This window comes from Ursus arctos, unplaced genomic scaffold (assembly GCF_023065955.2).
Source record: "Ursus arctos isolate Adak ecotype North America unplaced genomic scaffold, UrsArc2.0 scaffold_4, whole genome shotgun sequence".
NCBI lineage: Eukaryota > Metazoa > Chordata > Mammalia > Carnivora > Ursidae > Ursus > Ursus arctos.
In genome coordinates, this window is record NW_026623056.1 from 2696709 (window position 1) to 2714780 (window position 18072).

General features: G+C 41.1%; 1 protein-coding gene across 11 annotated transcripts in view; it reads right to left on the reverse strand.

Moving 5' to 3' along the window:
• The window catches only part of GOLIM4 (golgi integral membrane protein 4), a 75987-nt gene extending 57952 nt beyond the window's left edge, over window positions 1-18035 (reverse strand). For 4 of the 11 annotated variants that reach the window (XM_048214898.2, XM_048214897.2, XM_026499088.4 and 1 more), the window contains exon 1: window positions 17204-18034. In XM_048214898.2, the coding sequence (XP_048070855.1) occupies window positions 17204-17390 (187 nt within the window). In that variant the 5' untranslated portion in view covers window positions 17391-18034. Of the gene's footprint in view, window positions 1-17203 lie in introns of all 11 variants that reach the window. The other 7 variants (XM_057306548.1, XM_057306547.1, XM_057306546.1 and 4 more) reach the window with 3 other exon arrangements.
• Between the last annotated feature and the right edge of the window lie 37 nt (window positions 18036-18072).

Here is an 18072-nt window from a genome sequence, read left to right on the forward strand (position 1 = left end):
TGTTATTATAAGACACTGAGATTTTGAAATCAATACAAAACAAAAACTAGTGTACTGATTCTCGGTATCTTTATATGGCGGCTCATGTAACATTAGTTGGCATTGAACCACACCTTCTTGATTTACCTAACCCAAACAGTCATTTTCTTTGGCTATCTTCCATTTCAGAAAATCAGATTTTTTTAATAAAGGAATTTTTTAAGAAAAACATTGTCATAAAAAGACATTTGTTCTATAACTGAAGTGTAATTTCCAGAAATAAACTATAATATACTGAATAAACTATATTTTAAGACATCCACGTTGTAATTTTGTAACCTCAGATGTTTCTATAATTTACCAAGCAGTCCTCCAAGTGAACTGAACATAAAGCACCTCCTTGAATGTCTGATACACTCTAGAACTTTTTTGCCTGTTTTTCGTTTTGTTTTGTTTTGTTTCGTTCAAGCAGTTTCTGAATAGCTTCCCATCGAAACCTCCCATGTGAACTAACTCATGTTGGAAGAAGAAGCCCATATGAATTAGCAAAGATCTTGAAGAAGTTTTTGATATGTGCAATTTTATTACTTTTGAGGACTAATACTTTCAGGGTCTGCCTGAAACTAGAAGGGAATCATCTGTTAATTCTTGGGTTAGGAAGATATCTTTTCATATTCCTACAGGATTTAGAAACCTGTTGTTTTAAAAAAAATGGGGTAGATTTTTGTTTACACAGATATTTTATTAATTTTTTCTGTCATAATCTGAATGAAGATAAAGTATAACCTAACACAAATTCAGTTATCATATTATAAAAGTAATATTAATGAGATTTTCATGGATCAATTCCAAGAATATCATTGCCCTTCCTGCCATTTATATATAATAAAGCAAAGCTATGTTGTGAAAACTGTGTATTAGTAAGATGATACGTAAAAGTCACTACAGGTAATTTTTATTTTCATTTTTACTCACTTAAGCTAGCATCTCAGAATTTAAAAATCAGAAAATTTTAGCTTAGAAGGAATCTTAAGGCTAGTTTGACTACCCACCAGATACTTGAGTTAACTCCATACCATTCCTTCAGAATGCTCGGTTATACTTTGGACCTTTCCAATGAGAGGCAGTGTTTCCAAAACTAGTGGGATTGCCACTATGTTTCAGTAAATTACTTCAGCAAAAGGCAGTAATCCAGCCTACTGTAATTTCTACTTTTGAAAAAAAAAATTACTTTTAAATGACCCCTTCTACACAATACAAATGGGAAAAAAAATGTACCAAATGAGCATGAATGATGGTTAACACGACAACCAATAAGCCAATTCATATCCAGGCAGTCCCATGGGCAGCGTATACTCGGCGGAACAATGATACCACTGCCTGTGTCTTGAACAAGTTATAGTTGTTCTTACTTGGGTCATATTTTTAAATCTGTACTGATAACAGACTAGCACTTGTAGACAGGATGCATAAGAATATTAAAGTAGCGCTAGTAGAGGGGCAATAATAAAGATTTTATAAATCACTCAAAATAGTCCTTAAGTGGCATTGTCTTACTCAACACAGTCATCAAGCACATCAAGAAGCTGTTAGTCCTAAAAAAAGGCAAAAGAACCAGAGCATTCATAGCAGCAGGAATTGATATTGCCCAAATGTCCATCAACGGAAGAATGAATAAATTCTAATGGCATACTAACAGAAATGGACAATCTGTAACTACATGTAACAGCTTGGATGAATCTCACAAACAATGTTAAACAAAAGAAGCCAGACCCAAGAGTACATATTGTTTGATTTTGTTTATGTACAGCATAAAAACAGGCAAATTAATCCATGGGGATTATCCACAGAGGGAGGGGCAGTTGGTGACTTGACAAAACTACAGGCTGCGATATTGTTACGTGTTTTGAGCTGGTTGCCCTTACACAAACATGTTTGTGAGACAAAACTACAGGCTGCGATATTGTTACGTGTTTTGAGCTGGTTGCCCTTACACAAACATGTTTGTGAAAGTTTGGAAGCTGTATACTTACAATTCGTGCACTTTTATGTATAAAAGTTACAATTCAGGGACGCCTGGGTGGCTCAGTCAGTGAAGCACCTGCCGTAGGCTCAGCTCGTCATCCCAGGATCCCAGGATCCAGTCCTGCATTGAGCTCCCTGCTCAGCGGGGAGCCTGTTTCTCCCTCTGCCTCTGCTATTCCCCTTGCTTGTGCTCACTCCTTTCTCTCTGTCTCTCTGACAAATAAATAAATAAAATCTTAAAAAAAAAAAAAAAAGGTACAATTCATGGTTCAATAAGTGTCAAAAAAAAAAGAGTGTTAGATTTGATTGAGTTATTCACATGCCCAATGTTTTATGTGTCAAGTATTTGATCCTTTCTTACCATGTCGAATATAAGAAAATATAATAGGTCTAAAAGTAATTTTGCCTAATTTTAAAGTTACAAAAGGTAACTAATTTTAGACTACATTTTAATATACATCTGTGCCAAAATCAAACAATGTTACTTTGAATTTTTATAAATTGTTCTCTAAAAGTTTTCTAACACAAATAATTCAGAGAGAATGTCAATGTCACTAACAATGAGAAAAAAATTTAAAATAGTCTTTATAAGTCATAAATATTAATTTTATTATCTTTAAAGTTAGCTTTATTATAAAATTGTTGTTAATATACAGAGCTAAATTTTCTTTTATATAAAATCACTTCTGCATTATGTACCATGTTAAAATTAGGAAAAACAAATTCCCATAGGAGTTTGTGAGAGAATATGTTATAATGAAAAGAGCTTTTGAGAATTAGGGGGAAAAAAGGACACTATTTTAGTAATGGAAAAAAAATATGGTTAGAACTGTGGATACTGGCTGATAAATTCCAGACCTGCCACCAGCAAGCTTGTGAACTCTCAGATCAGCACTGTCCAATAGAAACACACTGTGAATCACATCTGTGATTTTTAAATTTCTAGTAGCCACATTTTAAAAAGAAGTATATGTGTACTGTAATATACTAATAATATCTAATGCAACACAGAACTTCACCATAGTGCCACCAAAACAATAAAGTCATGTTTTCGAAAAAAATATTTCACAATGCTTTAGTTTTGTGATTTTTAAAAAATTTTATTTATTTATTCAGAGAGCAAGCAAGCACGAGCAAGGGGCAGGGCACAGGCAGAGGACAGAAAATCTCAAACTGACTCCACTCTGAGAGCAGAGCTTGACACAGGACTTGATCTTACAACTGAGATCATGACCTGAGCAGAAATCAAGAGCCAGATGCTTACCCAACTGAGCCAGCCAGGCACCCCCAACGACGCTTTAGTTTTAACTTTTGAATTTAAATTATTTAGAATTTGAAATTCAGTTCCTCAGTCATACCAGCTGCATTCTAATGCTTCCGCCACACATGACCAGTGGCTACCATACTGGACAGCACAGGTCTCAGGTCATTCCATCTCTTAAAGTTTCACTTTCTTCATTGATAAACTGAAGAAGTTATTATTCGAGATACAGAATTCCCAGTGAGAATTTCTGCCAATGGAAGCCCACATGCCCCAATCAAAATGTGGGCCACTCACAATGCAGGAATGCAGACCACTGTCAAGGGATCTTTGGACTTTTCAAATAAAGTCAGAAATCTGGATGCTTATATAAAATATCTTTCTTTTTCCATGTAGACAACTACTGTGAAATTTTTCAGAGCACTGTGTGGGCCAAACCAAAACATATCCATATGCTACTCTTTGCAACCTGGGTTCTATAAACATTCTTTCCTGCTCTACCAATCTATGATTTATTAAGGAGTGATTTGACTTCTACATCTGGAAGCTAAAAAGCACAGCTGGAGAATCAGTTGAGTGGTGAGATTCAAAGCCCTCCTGTGAAGTCAAGGTGAAGCTACAGATGCTATCAGGAGGTGACAGCCTCTGATGGAAGTTAGCAGGATCCCAATGTGAAATTAAGCTCTGTCTACACCCCAGGATGCAGAGGAGTCTAAAAAAAGAATTTATTATTATTATTATTATTATTATTATTATTATTGTAAGGGACAGCCTTAGACCCTAATTTTGGATCAAGGGCAATAGCCAGAGATAGATGGAAAGGGTAATGAAGCCAAGTTTACCACAGCAAATATCACTCTTCTCACCATGGGGCCCAGTCCCTATGGAGCCTGTTTGGATCCTCCAGGCCATGTAAGATCCAAAACTGAAAAAGGTAAACTTGCCACTGACAATGGAAAGCTGCAGAGGTGAAGGAGGAAGTAGCAGCTTGGGCAGCTATCGGTACCTTCAGTGGACAAAAAGGGGGTGGGGGCAGGGAGTGGAACTGGAACTTATCAGTTCAGTTGTAAAAATGAACACTAGGGGTCATGTCACCCCCAGGAAGGACCTGAAAACCAAGGAACACATAGGCCTAGACTCAAGGGCTAGGAATGCTTGCTTATCATTCAAAGGAACCTGTAGGACAAGTAATTAATCAGCACTAAGGGAAGCTCTCACATATGGAACAAAGATATTTCTCAGATTCCAAGTCTCTTGAGATGGAACAGACCAAGGCGGGGGAGGGGGGAACCAAATGAAGTGGCACCATAAGTTATTAAGTAACATCTGCTACCATGACCCCATGGGCCTCCAATCAGCGTCCACCTTCTCAGAAGACCTCTGTCCCCAGTTCTGTCTTTAAAAACCCTCACATGCAAGCCATCAGGGAGTTCCAGGCTTTTGAGCATTAGCTGCCCCTTGTCCTGGGTGGTGCCATGCCAATAAATGGCCTTTCCTCACTGCAGAAGGCCAGGGTCAGTTTGTACCAGCTTGCTATGCAGCGGGTGGGCAAACTCTCATTTGTTCAGTTACAGAGGCAGGTGGACTCCAAGAAGATCAGTTCTCAAGTTCAGGTGAGTCACCATCTGGGAATATTCTTAACTGCTTAGCAGAATCCAAAAAGGATAGAGTTCCCTCGGAAGAGGTAAAGTCAGAAACTCTGTTTTGTGAATATTGTTAAAACCTCATTTTAGTTCCAGGGTGAGGGGACCTTGGAAACCGAGGATAACTAAGATCCCTGAGTTAGGATTCAAGCAATTTGAACATTAATCCCAAGTGTGTCACTGTCATGCTGTGTGACTTCTGTTTCCTCAAATTTAAAATGGTAATAATATAGTGTATTGCTTTTCCCTATATCTTGCTTCCAGAACTAAATGATATCAGGAATATAAATTTGGAAGGTATAAATTTCTCATGTAATTACAAGGTATTTTTTATTATTTACTAAGCAATTACTAGTGGATTCTAGGAATGCTGTTTATAAAGTGCCACTTAAGTCCCTAATCAGAAATCTCAAATTTGAGAGGGGTGGAGTGGGTTAGGGCTTTAGGGAAATAGCACTGAGCACTGACTACCCCATTACAAATTCAGCCACTTCTAGAGGATTCATGGGGTAGGACCAAGGGAGGTCAAATTCCAAGATGGACTTAAAAAGACCTCAGAAGAAGGAATTTGCCCTAAACCATAACCTTTTTTAGGTCACTGATGCTTTGAGGATCTGAGAAAAGCTACGGTTTCTGTCTTGGAAAAAGGCGCATATACAGAACTGACATATATTTTCAGGAAGTTCATGGACCCCCATGGATCCCAAATTGAAAACGCCACCCTTAAAGAAGAGAGGGTCACAGATGAGACACACAATATGGCCTTAAGAACGAGTTGTTGCTGGGTGGGAGGCAGTTTTGAGAACAGCTAGAGGCCTACAATAAAACAAAGTAGTCTTTCTTTAAAGATTCAGCCTCTACTCAAAGTACTGCTGCCATGGGACCCTCAGATAAAGACTTCTTGCGGTCTAAATAAGGAGCCTGATACTCACGCACAAAAGCATCATTCTAGCTAACTGGGTTAGTAGCTACATCCTCTAGCTTAATCCGAATGGGTACTAATCAACCCATGGAGCAAAAGATACAGGAGAAAAAAAAAAAAAAACTATGCGAATTATTAAGCCTCCCTAAGAACCACACTGCACCTGTTAATACTACATTGTAGAATGTGTAGAGAATTTTTTTACATTTTGGTTTTTGGGACATAGAATAAAGACTGGTGGGGTGCCTGGGTGGCATAGTCGTTAAGCATCTGCCTTCGGCTCAGGGCGTGATCCCGGCGTTATGGGATGGAGCCTCACATCAGGCTCCTCCGCTATGAGCCTGCTTCTTCCTCTCCCACTCCCCCTGCCTGTGTTCCCTCTCTCGCTGGCTGTCTCTGTCAAATAAATAAATAAAATCTTTAAAAAAAAAAAAAAAAGAATAAAGACTGGTGAAGGACAGCTGGGTGAAAGGCAGGCAGGAATAAGGCCCTACCCTTTCCCCTCTACCCGAACCCTAAGAGGAAACCACCCTTAAAAGGATTTTACAACACCCTGGAAGAAGAACTCCACCCTTTCCCACGTGATAGATAGAAGACAAAAACCTGACTGGGTAACAGGCTCATGGAGGGTTAATCAGATTAAAACAGCCTGCCAACAAGCCAATAAAAGCCCCTAGACTGGGTGGCTCAGTCAGGTAAGTGTCTGCCCTTGGCTCAGGTCTCCATCCCAGCGTCCTGGGATCCAGCCCCATGTCAGGCTCCCTGCTCAGAGTCTGCTTCTCCTTCTCTCTCTCTCTCTGTCCCTGCTTGTGCTCTCTCACTCACTCTCTCTCAAATAAAATAAAATAAAATAAAATAAAATAAAATAAAATAAAAACAAAAAACCTCCTAGACTCAAAAACTCCTGTGGCAACCCTCTTGGGTCCCTTCCCTCTTCAGGAGCTTTGTACTATCACTCAATAAACTTTGCTCCCCACCACTCTGTCTGGTCTACCTCTTCATTCTTCAAAGTGGCGTGACCAAGAACCACGGGCACTAAAGGAAAAGAGATCCTGTGATATGACCACATATCACAAGGGACTTAAGGGTAACCATGTGAATATCACAAAAGAAAAGACGTCCACAACCCAGAGTATCAGGGAATATCATGGCAGCAATCTGGCACTCACATAGGTAGCAGTGGGACAGGAAAAGCATCACCTTCCTTCACAGAAGGAAAAAATTCACAGAATTTCACAGAAATTCAACTTCAACTTTTCACTGACAAGGAGAGAACTCTCCTTGATTCCTTTCCCATAGTAACTGTGAGATAAGATTTGTTGTTCTAAGCCAATTCAGCTGGGGGATAATTTGCTATGCGATAGGATAACCAATACAGACTTTTGGAGTAGGGTGTGTCCACCACAAAAATCTGAAAGGTGAACATCTTTGGAACTGTATAATGGGCCTTAAGAAGAGTGTGAAAGTGCCTTAAACATAATTGTTTGCAGAATTTTGGACTTTGAAGAGACTGTAGGAAGAGCATTAATGAAAATGAGGAAAATTTTATTGGAAACTGTAATTATGTAGTGGCAAAAGGTTTAACAATACCCCCACTTATGTAGAGTTACATGACCTGCAGTCACTTGCAATTATGAGAAGTAAAAAAAATGTGCTGAATAAACTGGGCAATTTAGCTGAGACTTCCCAGCAAAATGTTGGAAGATGCTACCTGGTTTCTTCTTGCTGATTACAGTAAACTGAGAAGATAAATTGAGGGAAGAACAGCTAAACAAAAAGGAAGCAGGACTTGATAGTTTTGAAAATTCTCAGCATCTCTGGACAGCAAACAAGGCTGAAATTCAGAAATAGCTTCCACGCAAAGACCAATTCCAGAGAATCGTCAGAGAAAACAGGGTCTAAAGATAAGGCAGAGGATGTGGCTTTAGAAATCCTTGTTAAGACCTTAGAAATGTGGTCCCCCCCCCCTTTTTTTAGAGAGAAAGAGAGAGAGAGCACGCATGCATGTGCAAGCAGGGAGAGGGAGAGAGAGAATCCCAAGCAGGCTCTACACCAGCATGGAGCCCGACGCAGGGCTCGATCTCAGTACCCCGCATGATCTGAGCTGAAATCAAGAGTTGGAGGCTTAACTGACTGAGCCACTCAGGAGCCCCAGAAATGTGGCCTCTTAAAGAGCTATTCAGTCAGACCGTAGGGTCTCCTAAAAGCTTAAGGGTATGACACAGAGATCCTATCAACATACCTTTCGAAAGTAAAAGGTCACTGCCTGCCCCTTGTCTCAGCAGAAGCCCCAAGTAGAGAAGGATTTATCGCCAAGAAATATGTGGGTATGGTTTTTGTCTAATAGAGTTAAACCCCAAGTTTCACAGGAGACTGACAAAAGTTTTGAGAGTATTTTATCACCAGAAACCCTGCTAGAAGTCTAGGAGCTTTTTTTTTTTTTTTTAAGGATTTTATTTATTTGAGAGAGTGAGTGAGAGAGCACAAACAGGGGCAGAGGGAGAGAGAGGGAGAATGAAAGGAATAGAGCCTGTACTAAATGAAAAAAGGCCATACATCCCCCCAAGTTTTACTGTCAGTAAGCAGGCTGAGAAAACTCAGCGGCAAAACACATGCTACCTTTCATGAAAAAGGAAAGATGACTCAGAGAGTGAAGCTAGTAGCCCAAGGAGTAGACTCGAGAGCCATGGAGAATCATCCCCAGGTCTGGAAATCTAGTCAGGGAACATCTGCTTGGCTGGATTTCAGAATTGCTATGGACCAGTGACTCCTACATACCACACATCTATCCACTTTTGAACAAAACAGATAGATATCGTATGCCTGCCTCATTGTTGTATGTCGGTTGTATTGAGGTCAGTATCTTGACTCTAGTTTCACAGATACAGAGATGACAAGGAACTGTACTTAAGGAATGATATCCAAGGAGCCTCACCCATGCCCAGACCAAGCTTAGATGACGTCTCGATTTACAGCTGGTGCTCACCTACATAGTGAAGACAAGTTACTTTTCATCTTCTTATGAAAGTGATGCTTGACATCAGTGCAAACTAATGTGTTTATAGCATCAGATCTTTAAAAAAAGGATATAAAAATCCTTTTAAAAATCAATATGTGTTAATAGATTGAGAGATTATAGATTTAATCTCACTAATGTAAAACTTAATAAACTATTCACACTAAACAAGTAAAAAAGTAATTAACAGCTGCTCAATTTTAATCTATTTAGAATATCTACTATATAGCATCATAGCTATTGTTGAGATCATATAAGCAATGTCAAAGATCTCTTAAGTATCTTAATTTGCAGATTTTTTTGTTATTTATGACAAAAATTCCACTTAAAGAAGGGGTTTAAATATGTGAAATGGGAAATAAAATGTTCGACTCTCCTAAAATGATTATATATTTTTCTTAAACTCGCTCTCAACAGAAAGGAAATAGTGTCATTCAAATGTGCTACAATGCCTTATCTTTCAAAATGACAGCCCATCTTTACTTTTTTATTCACAATCTATCATATTGTGACATTTTATATATGAAAAAATAGTTAAGGCAATATTTTTAAAAATGTCATACTGTTTTAAAGAGCAATTTATTTCATGCCCACATCCCTCCAGGCTATGAGCCTATTAGTGAGGTTTATTAGTGAAGGGCAATGACTGGCATGTCCTCTGAATAAGCACTCCCTGGCCAATAAAAACAAAGAACACAAATATGCCATTCAGAAATACACAGCATTGTTTAAAAATAGCAGCACGCATTTCTGCTGCTGCTGAGAAGAGGGTGCTGGTCTCCAGAGACAGCGGAGGAATGCTCTGTTGTATTGGAAGTCAGCATATGTGGACTTGAGATACATGATACATGATTCATCCGTTTCAGGATTGTTTCTTTAACTGGAGGATTCAATGGCTGCAGCAGAGTCATTCAGTTAATGCACTGCTGAAGTACAGACAGGCAGGTGCTCAGACACGACTTCTCACCTTACGCGTGCGACACCGGCCCAGGTACCGCGTGCTGCCAAATTTCACTTTTTCCCCTAAAATCAGCTTCTTAAAAACACCCTTTACACTCCCACCTTGTAAATGGAAAATATGATTTACATGCTATTAATGGATATAGTGACTGTAAACTTTAAATGCAATAAAACAACAAACAATTATTAAATTCTAGCTATCAAACTGGTGGCTGCCCTTATTCAGTTCTCTGAGAAAAACAAATGAGTAACTACATCTAAGACAGAGATTCTAGCATCAGACTAAGAGGTTCTCCTTGATTTGTCAAGAAAACGCTGAAAGGGAATTCAAAGGGCCTTAAGGTTTTTATTATATGATTCAATGTTATTTAATGCAGCATTTGCACACCACCTAAAATCAACTCCGTATCAACCAAAATTACCTTTTGTAACAGCAGCAAATGTCCTATACTCTGGAAATGCTGCATCAAATAATCATCCTGTTACCCCTGATTCTAAATTTTATCTTGACTCTTCATATGACCCACCTAACCTACTTTCTCAAAACCATCAATATTGTCACGAGACGCACTAAAATAATTCTGAGGGCAATGGAGTGCTGCGGAAAGAACACAGCTGGGAAGTTACATTAGGGTTCTAAGCTCCGTTTCCTTAGATTTGACCTTGACACTAGCAAGTTAATTAACCCCTCTGAGCCTCAGATTGCTCACTCACATTAACGTGCTTATGTCACTATTACAAGAAAAAACGCACGTAACATGCTTAACATGGCACCTGAACCCGGTAGACATTCAACAAATGTTATGTATTTAAAATACTTTAATTTCATCAAATTAATTTTTAAAATTCTATCAAAATACATTCACTTTAAGTAACAGTGGCTTGAAAGGAAAAAATAGTTTGCCACTCCTCTTTTATAATAAAGTTGTATTATATATAACTTTTACTTCCAAAGCTACAAAATCCACAAAGCATTGACTGGCAAAAGTAGCAAAAACATTTTGTCCTCAATGATAAAATAAAAACACTTATTTGTCAAAATGAAAAACAGCAACTCTCAGTTAATACCACCTAAGCGTACGCAGGCCTTTTCTCTCTAAAAGAAAAGAAGAAGAAAAAGAAAAAGGAAAAGAGAAAGAAAAAGAAAAAGAAAGGGTCAGTACAGTAGAAAAACAGAGTGAGAATGTCTTAGATAAAAGTTTCAGCCAAGTTGGCACTTAGCTCTGAAAAGAGCCACATTTAGGCCACAACTAGCAACACTATTGCCTACTAGATGCAGTAAACAGCCAGCAAAATAAAAAGCAGCTCAATGCCAGTCCAGCAAGAGTAGTCCTGGTCACCTAATAAATGCAGTAGTAATGCGCTCCAGGACCCGTGCTAGTCATTTTGGATGTATGATTTACAATCTATACAAGTGTGCAAAATAGACATTGTTATCCTCATTTCAACATGAAGAAACTGAAGTCCAGAGGTGTTACTTGCCTGTTCAAGGTCTCTACCTGTGAACACCAGAGCTGTACTTAAACAGTATTCGATGCCAAAACCAATCTCCTTTCCCTAGTCCCTGTTTCTCTTTTTTTAGACATAAACATGTGAACAAGAATATTCCTCAATGCTTTGAAAAGTCATAAACTGATAGCAGTCCCCTGTTCCCTATTTCCTTCTTTTAGTTTCTCTCAAATTGGTTGCGTATCAGTTCACCAACTCCAAGTCCATTCGTTAAGTCGCTGAAACCTGTCTGGTGCCCCAGCCCTATAAGAAACTGTCCTTGGAAAGGCAGAAGAATATAAAGTCAAGGCAAGGCTTCCAATTTATCTGGGACTTAAACTGAAGGCTCACAAATGAGAAATTCTCTTATGTGGTCAACCAAAATGGGCATATGTTCTAATTTACAGGGATGACTAAAGCAGACACAATATGGAGAATCATACAAATTTGTGCAAATCATATATATTTAACAGAATGCTTAATTGAGTCAGATTTTCACAAAGTACCTAGAAGCTTTCATCTTTTATTCAGGGAATGCATTTTAAAGGCAGGGATTTACATATAAATAAAAACTACTGAACTGAAAGAGTATTTAATTCTGTTCTATTTTTTTTAAATGAAAATGTTCATCTAATGAGCAGTATCTAACTGATGTTTATAAGGCCTAACTTTGCACTTGAAGATGAGTATACCTAACCACAGACAGCCCACACTCGTGGTTCTAAATCACTGAGTTCTGTGAACCACTCTGTTGTACGGTCCAAAATGTAAGCCTTATACTTAGAAGCATTGTATGCCAGCTAACATGATCAATCCTCATGACAACCTATTATAAGCATTATTATTCTGATTATTACATATGATAAAAGGGAGTCGCAAAAAAGTAACTTGCCCAACATCACACAGCCGGTAAAAAAAAAAGATAGCCAGGCTTGCAGCCCAAGTGCTCTCACTCCGCAGCCTGCATCCACTACACTTCACTGCCCACTGCATAGAACCACATTCATAAGCAGACAGAAAATACCACAAAGGTATAGACCGACTCTCTACTGAGCGCCTACTATGTGCCAGGCACTGGAGATGAAGGAAAGCCTGGCCCTGAGCTGAAGGAGACTTTTATTCTTTTTTAAGCAGATTCAGGGTAGGCTGAAAATAACGAGTTGCCAGTTCCAATGTGATATGTTCATGCTCAGGCTAGCGTGCCATCCTGTGTTAGGAGAACACAATGCAAGGGACAACTAACTTAAATAACAGTATGAGTCCAGGACCCTGGGATCATGACTCCAGCCCAAGGCAGATGCTTAACCGACTGAGCCACCCAGGTGCCTACTAAATAGTTGTAATAAACTTATCTGGAACAGGAGCGGAGGAAACATTATATAAACGTTTTCTTTTTTTTTTTTTTTAATTAATAATGATTTTTTATTATATTATGTTAGTCACCATACAGTACATCCCCGGTTTTCGATGTAAGGCTCGATGATTCATTAGTTGTGTATAACACCCAGTGCACCATGCAATATGTGCCCTCCTTACTACCCATCACCGGTCTATCCCATTCCCCCACCCCCCTCCCCTCTGTAGCCCTCAGTTTGTTTCTCATAGTCCATAGTCTTTCATGTTTCATTCCCCCTTCTGATTACCCCCCCTTCCTTTATCCCTTTCTTCCCCTACTGATCATTCTAGTTCTTATGTTCCATAGATGAGAGAAATCATATGATAGTTGTCTTTCTCTGCTTGACTTATTTCACTAAGCATTATCTCCTCCAGTGCCGTCCATGTTGTAGCAAATGTTGAGAACTCATTCTTTCTGATTGCTGAGTAATATTCCATTGTATATATGGACCACAACTTCTTAATCCAGTCATCTGTTGCAGGGCATCTCGGCTCCTTCCACGATTTAGCTATTGTGGACAATGCTGCTATGATCATTGGGGTGCATATGGCCCTTCTCTTCACTACATCCGTATTTTTGGGGTAAATACCCAGTAGTGCAATGGCTGGGTCATAGGGTAGCTCAATTTTTAACTTTTTAAGGGACCTCCACACTGTTTTCCAGAGTGGCTGTACCAACTTGCATTCCCACCAACAATGTAGGAGGGATCCCCTTTCTCCACATCCTCTCCAACAATTGTTTATAAACGTTTTCTTAATGGTTTCTGGCCATCACTGGAAAGACCAAAAGCACTGCAAAAATGTAATGCAGTGTTTCAGGAATGAGGGGCTATTTGTCCCTACTTTTAAAAAATTTGAACAGTTCTATCTCTATTCCAGATCCTATTACACAAAGTTATTGCCTACCACTAGAAGTTACACCCTCTTCTTATCTGATATGACACAGAAGAGAGTTAATCAGTAATCCTACTTTAATATTTTAAGTTTAAACTGTCAGTGAAGGTCCCTTCTCCAGAGGAAAGTACTTGGATTTATGTCCATTCACCTGTTTCCTTTGATGTTCAATCAGGTACAATAAAAGGAGGTAGCCAATTATAAAAAAAATTTTGTCAATTTTAAGACTTTTACCCATAACAAACCTGGGAAGAGAAAGACGTGAAATACCTCACCTCAAACAGGGACCATGATGATAATAACAGATCATCTTTAATGAGCAGTACCTACTATGTGCCAGGTATGTGCTAGGAGCTTCATAGGTATTCATTATTTTATCCTCACATTATCCCTATGAAATAGATCATTCTAATCTCCATTGTATAGAAAAGAAAAATGAGGACCAAGTTCACCCGGAAAGTTGCAGGACTAGAATTTGAATCACATGCTGGGGTAAAAGCAACAACAAAACCCTTCGATGTCTTTACGGCCAAACAAAGTAAATTTGTGAAGTGGCTTAAGATCACAGGGCTGTAGTTCTCACCCTGGGCTGCATACTGTAATCACCTGGGGAGGACACATTGTGGGTTTCACCCCCATAGGCTGTGACTGAGTTGGTTTGGGAGCTGCCCACGTGATTCTAATGGGCAGTCGGAGCTAAGAACCACGGTGTGTAGACACAGAGAATGGGGCATGACCCACCTGAAGGCAGTTTCAAAAAAATTTAAGAGGTTAAGTAAACACTGGGCTGGTCAAAGGTTGTAACTACTGCCTCTGCCACCAAGATGTCACCTCTGCCCCACTGCTCTGTATAATTAACGTGCAGCAGAAGTGGGAGAGAAGTAAACAGATATACTGTCTGGCAGACACAGACATTTGTTTTTACTGGAGAGGGGGCTGCTTAGTCTTAGAACGTTCCTCAGGTCACCCCTCACTGTCTCCTATTTATGGAACGGGTCTACTACAAAAGGCCCTTGGAGTTAGACATAACCTACTTCTAAAATAATCTCTGGAGTACAACCATTCTTAAACTGAAGATGACCTAAATATGCTCACTTAACAAATGCATACCTTCAGATTACGGGGCCAAACTACTTAAACATTTGAAGAGTCCTAGATTTTTTTTTTTTTAAAGAGGCCATTCATAATTAACTCTGATCTTAATCCAAGCCAGGTCAATAGATCTCACTTAACTAAACAAGTCCTAAGAATGGAGAGCCTAATGCCCTCGAAACAAATCTGTGCAGGTGGTACAACATAGTGCTGCTGAGGAAAATGTCATTTGTCATTGGCAAAGGGGAGCAAAAGCTGCGTACCATCAGAAGAATCTTCATTAAATGGCCTGCAGATGTGAAAGCCAAAATAAATGCTATAGAAATTAATCGTGAATCCATTAAAAAAAAAGAAACTGTTGTCTGCTTAGGAAAGAATTCTTCATGTATAACCATATTATAATTGTTGCAGCACCACAATTCAAGAGGAAATGGCAAAATACATTAAGAAACGGACTTTAAGGCCACTCAAACTAGCTACATTTTTTCATCTCCTGCTACAAAACAAATGTTGTACATTTTAATGGCCTTGTATTACCACTTACCACCACTCTCCCCCACTACCACCACCAAAAGAAAGCAAATAAAAGAAGAAAAGAAATTGAGATTGATTTTCAAAATGAAATACTGCAAATACAGGCCATGACTCAGAAATCAGGGCCTCAGTCAATCAGTTCCAGCATTGGCTCCTGAGGCAAAACCTCTACTTGGGCAAAATATTTTGTTGTTTTGTTTCGTTTTGTTTCAAAAAGCAGAGACAGGGAAGCAAAGCCTGAGAAAGCAGACAAAAGTGCTAGGATTAATTTTCTCACCACAGTTCAAGATAACAGCTGTTTGTTGACTGAATACATATATATTGATTCCCTCATGAGTGTCAGGCACTGTACAGTGCTGAGGATGTATTGGTGAACTGGACGGTGTCTGTTTGCATGGGTCTCCTAAACTCAGACACCAAGGCACTAATCTCATATAATCCACCATACACGCCCCTTCCAGCCACATGTGTGAAAACCCAGTTCTGCCCTTGTAGTACTATTAGATGGCAAATTTTCCCCTTTGTCTAACTGTACTGAACTTCATAGGGAAACCACGAATGTCTTCTAAGTAAATAAGTAAATACATAAATATCCAGAATTCGTATAGCAACAATAAGTCATGGGTAAATTTCAGCAAGTTTAAAGAAAAATTTTCTTAATCTAAGTCTGTATCCAAACAGGTTTTCCTTTTGAACCAAACCCAGCTCACATATTTTCACTGCCTGTGGCTATGCAGCTTCAATAAGCTAAAAATACTTCCCTTTCTTCTAAGTTGGGAAGAGAAAATAAGACCAAGCAATCAGCCGCATGTCATTTTCTCTCATTTTAATTTTTTTTTACTAGAAAACACTCAAAATAGCTGAACCAACGAAAAGGCATCTGTTTTCTATTTGTATACACATACACTGACACAAACATGCATCCAGCTTGTATCTTCCCAGTAATATGAAATAAGCTCTATTTGCATTATCAGCAAAGACTGTCAACATTTCACTACTCACAGCTTTCTAGTACTGTTTTTTTGGTTGGGGAGAGGACTGCATAAGTGTTGAAAACTAGACACAAGTACAAGTAAAAGCTTTCAAAAAATATGTATAGGATGACTGTGCTCTTAAGACCACAGGGTGCTTACTTTGCAATCACGCATCATTTACGTTTCTGAAATTTACATTAAATGAGATCTAAAATAGAAGGACAGGAACTTTAAATCTTTCTGCAGGTCTTGCTCAAGTTGGGTTCACTGTATCTGATAGAATGAAAAACTGTGTTTCTCCTCTTGGACTTCTCAAGGCTAACTGCAAAATACACAACACACATACACCCTTACCTCCGTAATAAACTAAAAGCTCCTCAGGAAGACAAACTTTTTTTTCCCCAAAAAAGATACCTGCAGGATGGTGAACAGTAGTAGTGTGGACTTTTCCAACACTCCCAACATCTCTAAAGTCACCCTATTAAGTTAACAGAAACTAGCAGGTCTAGGTTCCATTCGACTGGGCCATTAGTTTGGGCAGCTAGGTCAAGGCTAAATTTCCCTTAAAAAACAGCATAGTTTGAGAAATCACTGCCAAACTCTCCATTTCTTGGCAAAGTCAACTGCAAAGCGAATACCCAGCAACCGAGACCATGCCCCTCCGGGATGGGCTGGCAGAAACGGGGTAAGGGCTACTGGTCGGCCTGCCCAGACTACAGCTGGGCCATTGACAAGCGCTGGGGTAAAGCTCTCAGCGGCCGCCGGCCCACCCAACGTCCAGCGGACCCGCGGCTGGTGCCACCAATTTCAAACGTAACCGCCGGAGGAAGTGGGAGGAGGGGATGTCATCTCCCTTGACGCTTCGGGGACCCGGTGGCCCTGCAGGGCTCGCCTCTGATGTCCGTGACGGTCAGAGGAGGCACCCGCAGTACCAACGTCTCAGCAAAGCCACTTTTCCAGTCGGGGCGGGAGGCGCGGGGCGAAGTTGGCCACCGGCCGCGCGCGTCCCGTTAACCGTACCTTGTAACTGGGCGGAAAGGGACTCCTGGTGCTGCTGGTACTTGAGCGACACCGCCTCGGCTTTCCGCAGCTGCGTCTGCAGCTCGTAGTAGAGCATCGCGCCGTAGAGAAAGCCGAACACCACGGTCAGCAGCAGCAGCGTCTGGAAAATCCGCTTTTGCTTTCGGGAGCACATCCCGTTTCCCATAGTCCCGCCTGGACCCCGCGCCGCGGCCGCCCCCGCCGCCGCCGTCCCTTCTTCCCCTATGCCGGAGCGAGCGCCTCAGCAGCGGCCGCCGCAGGAGGTGGCCGGACGCAGCATGAGGAGGAGACGCGAGACACAAAAGCGGGGCCCGAAGGGAAGTGGCGCCCGCTCAGCCCCCGCGCGCCACGGGGCGCGCAGCCATCGACGCCGCCTGGGCAGCGGCCGCCAAACTTTTGCGAGGCTGGCTCTCCGCGAGTGCCCGGGCCCGAGAGGGGGCCCTCCGCATACTTCCGAGCGAACTGTGCCCGCGCCGGTCCCCAGACGCCGCCTGCCTTTTTTCCTCCTCCCCACTTTTTGGCTCGGCTGCCCCCGGCGGCGCTTGGAGTCCCGCCCCGGCCGCTCCCCGCCCCCTCGCGGCGGCTCCCACTGCGCGACTTTGTTGCCACCAGAAGGAGGGGGTGCGCGCCCAACAAAGGGTCCCGGCTCCAGGCGGCGCCTTCGCGCGCGGCCCGCCGGGGTAGGTGGACGGGCGGGGGCCGGCCGGCGCGGCCGGGTTTGGGGGATGGCGGGCCGGTGTCACTGACGGGGCTGCCGAACCTTGGCCGCCGCCGCCTCCCACCCAACTTACGTGTCACCCACGGCCCCGCTATTCTGGCCAACGGGATTCCGGGAGGAAGTCCCACTC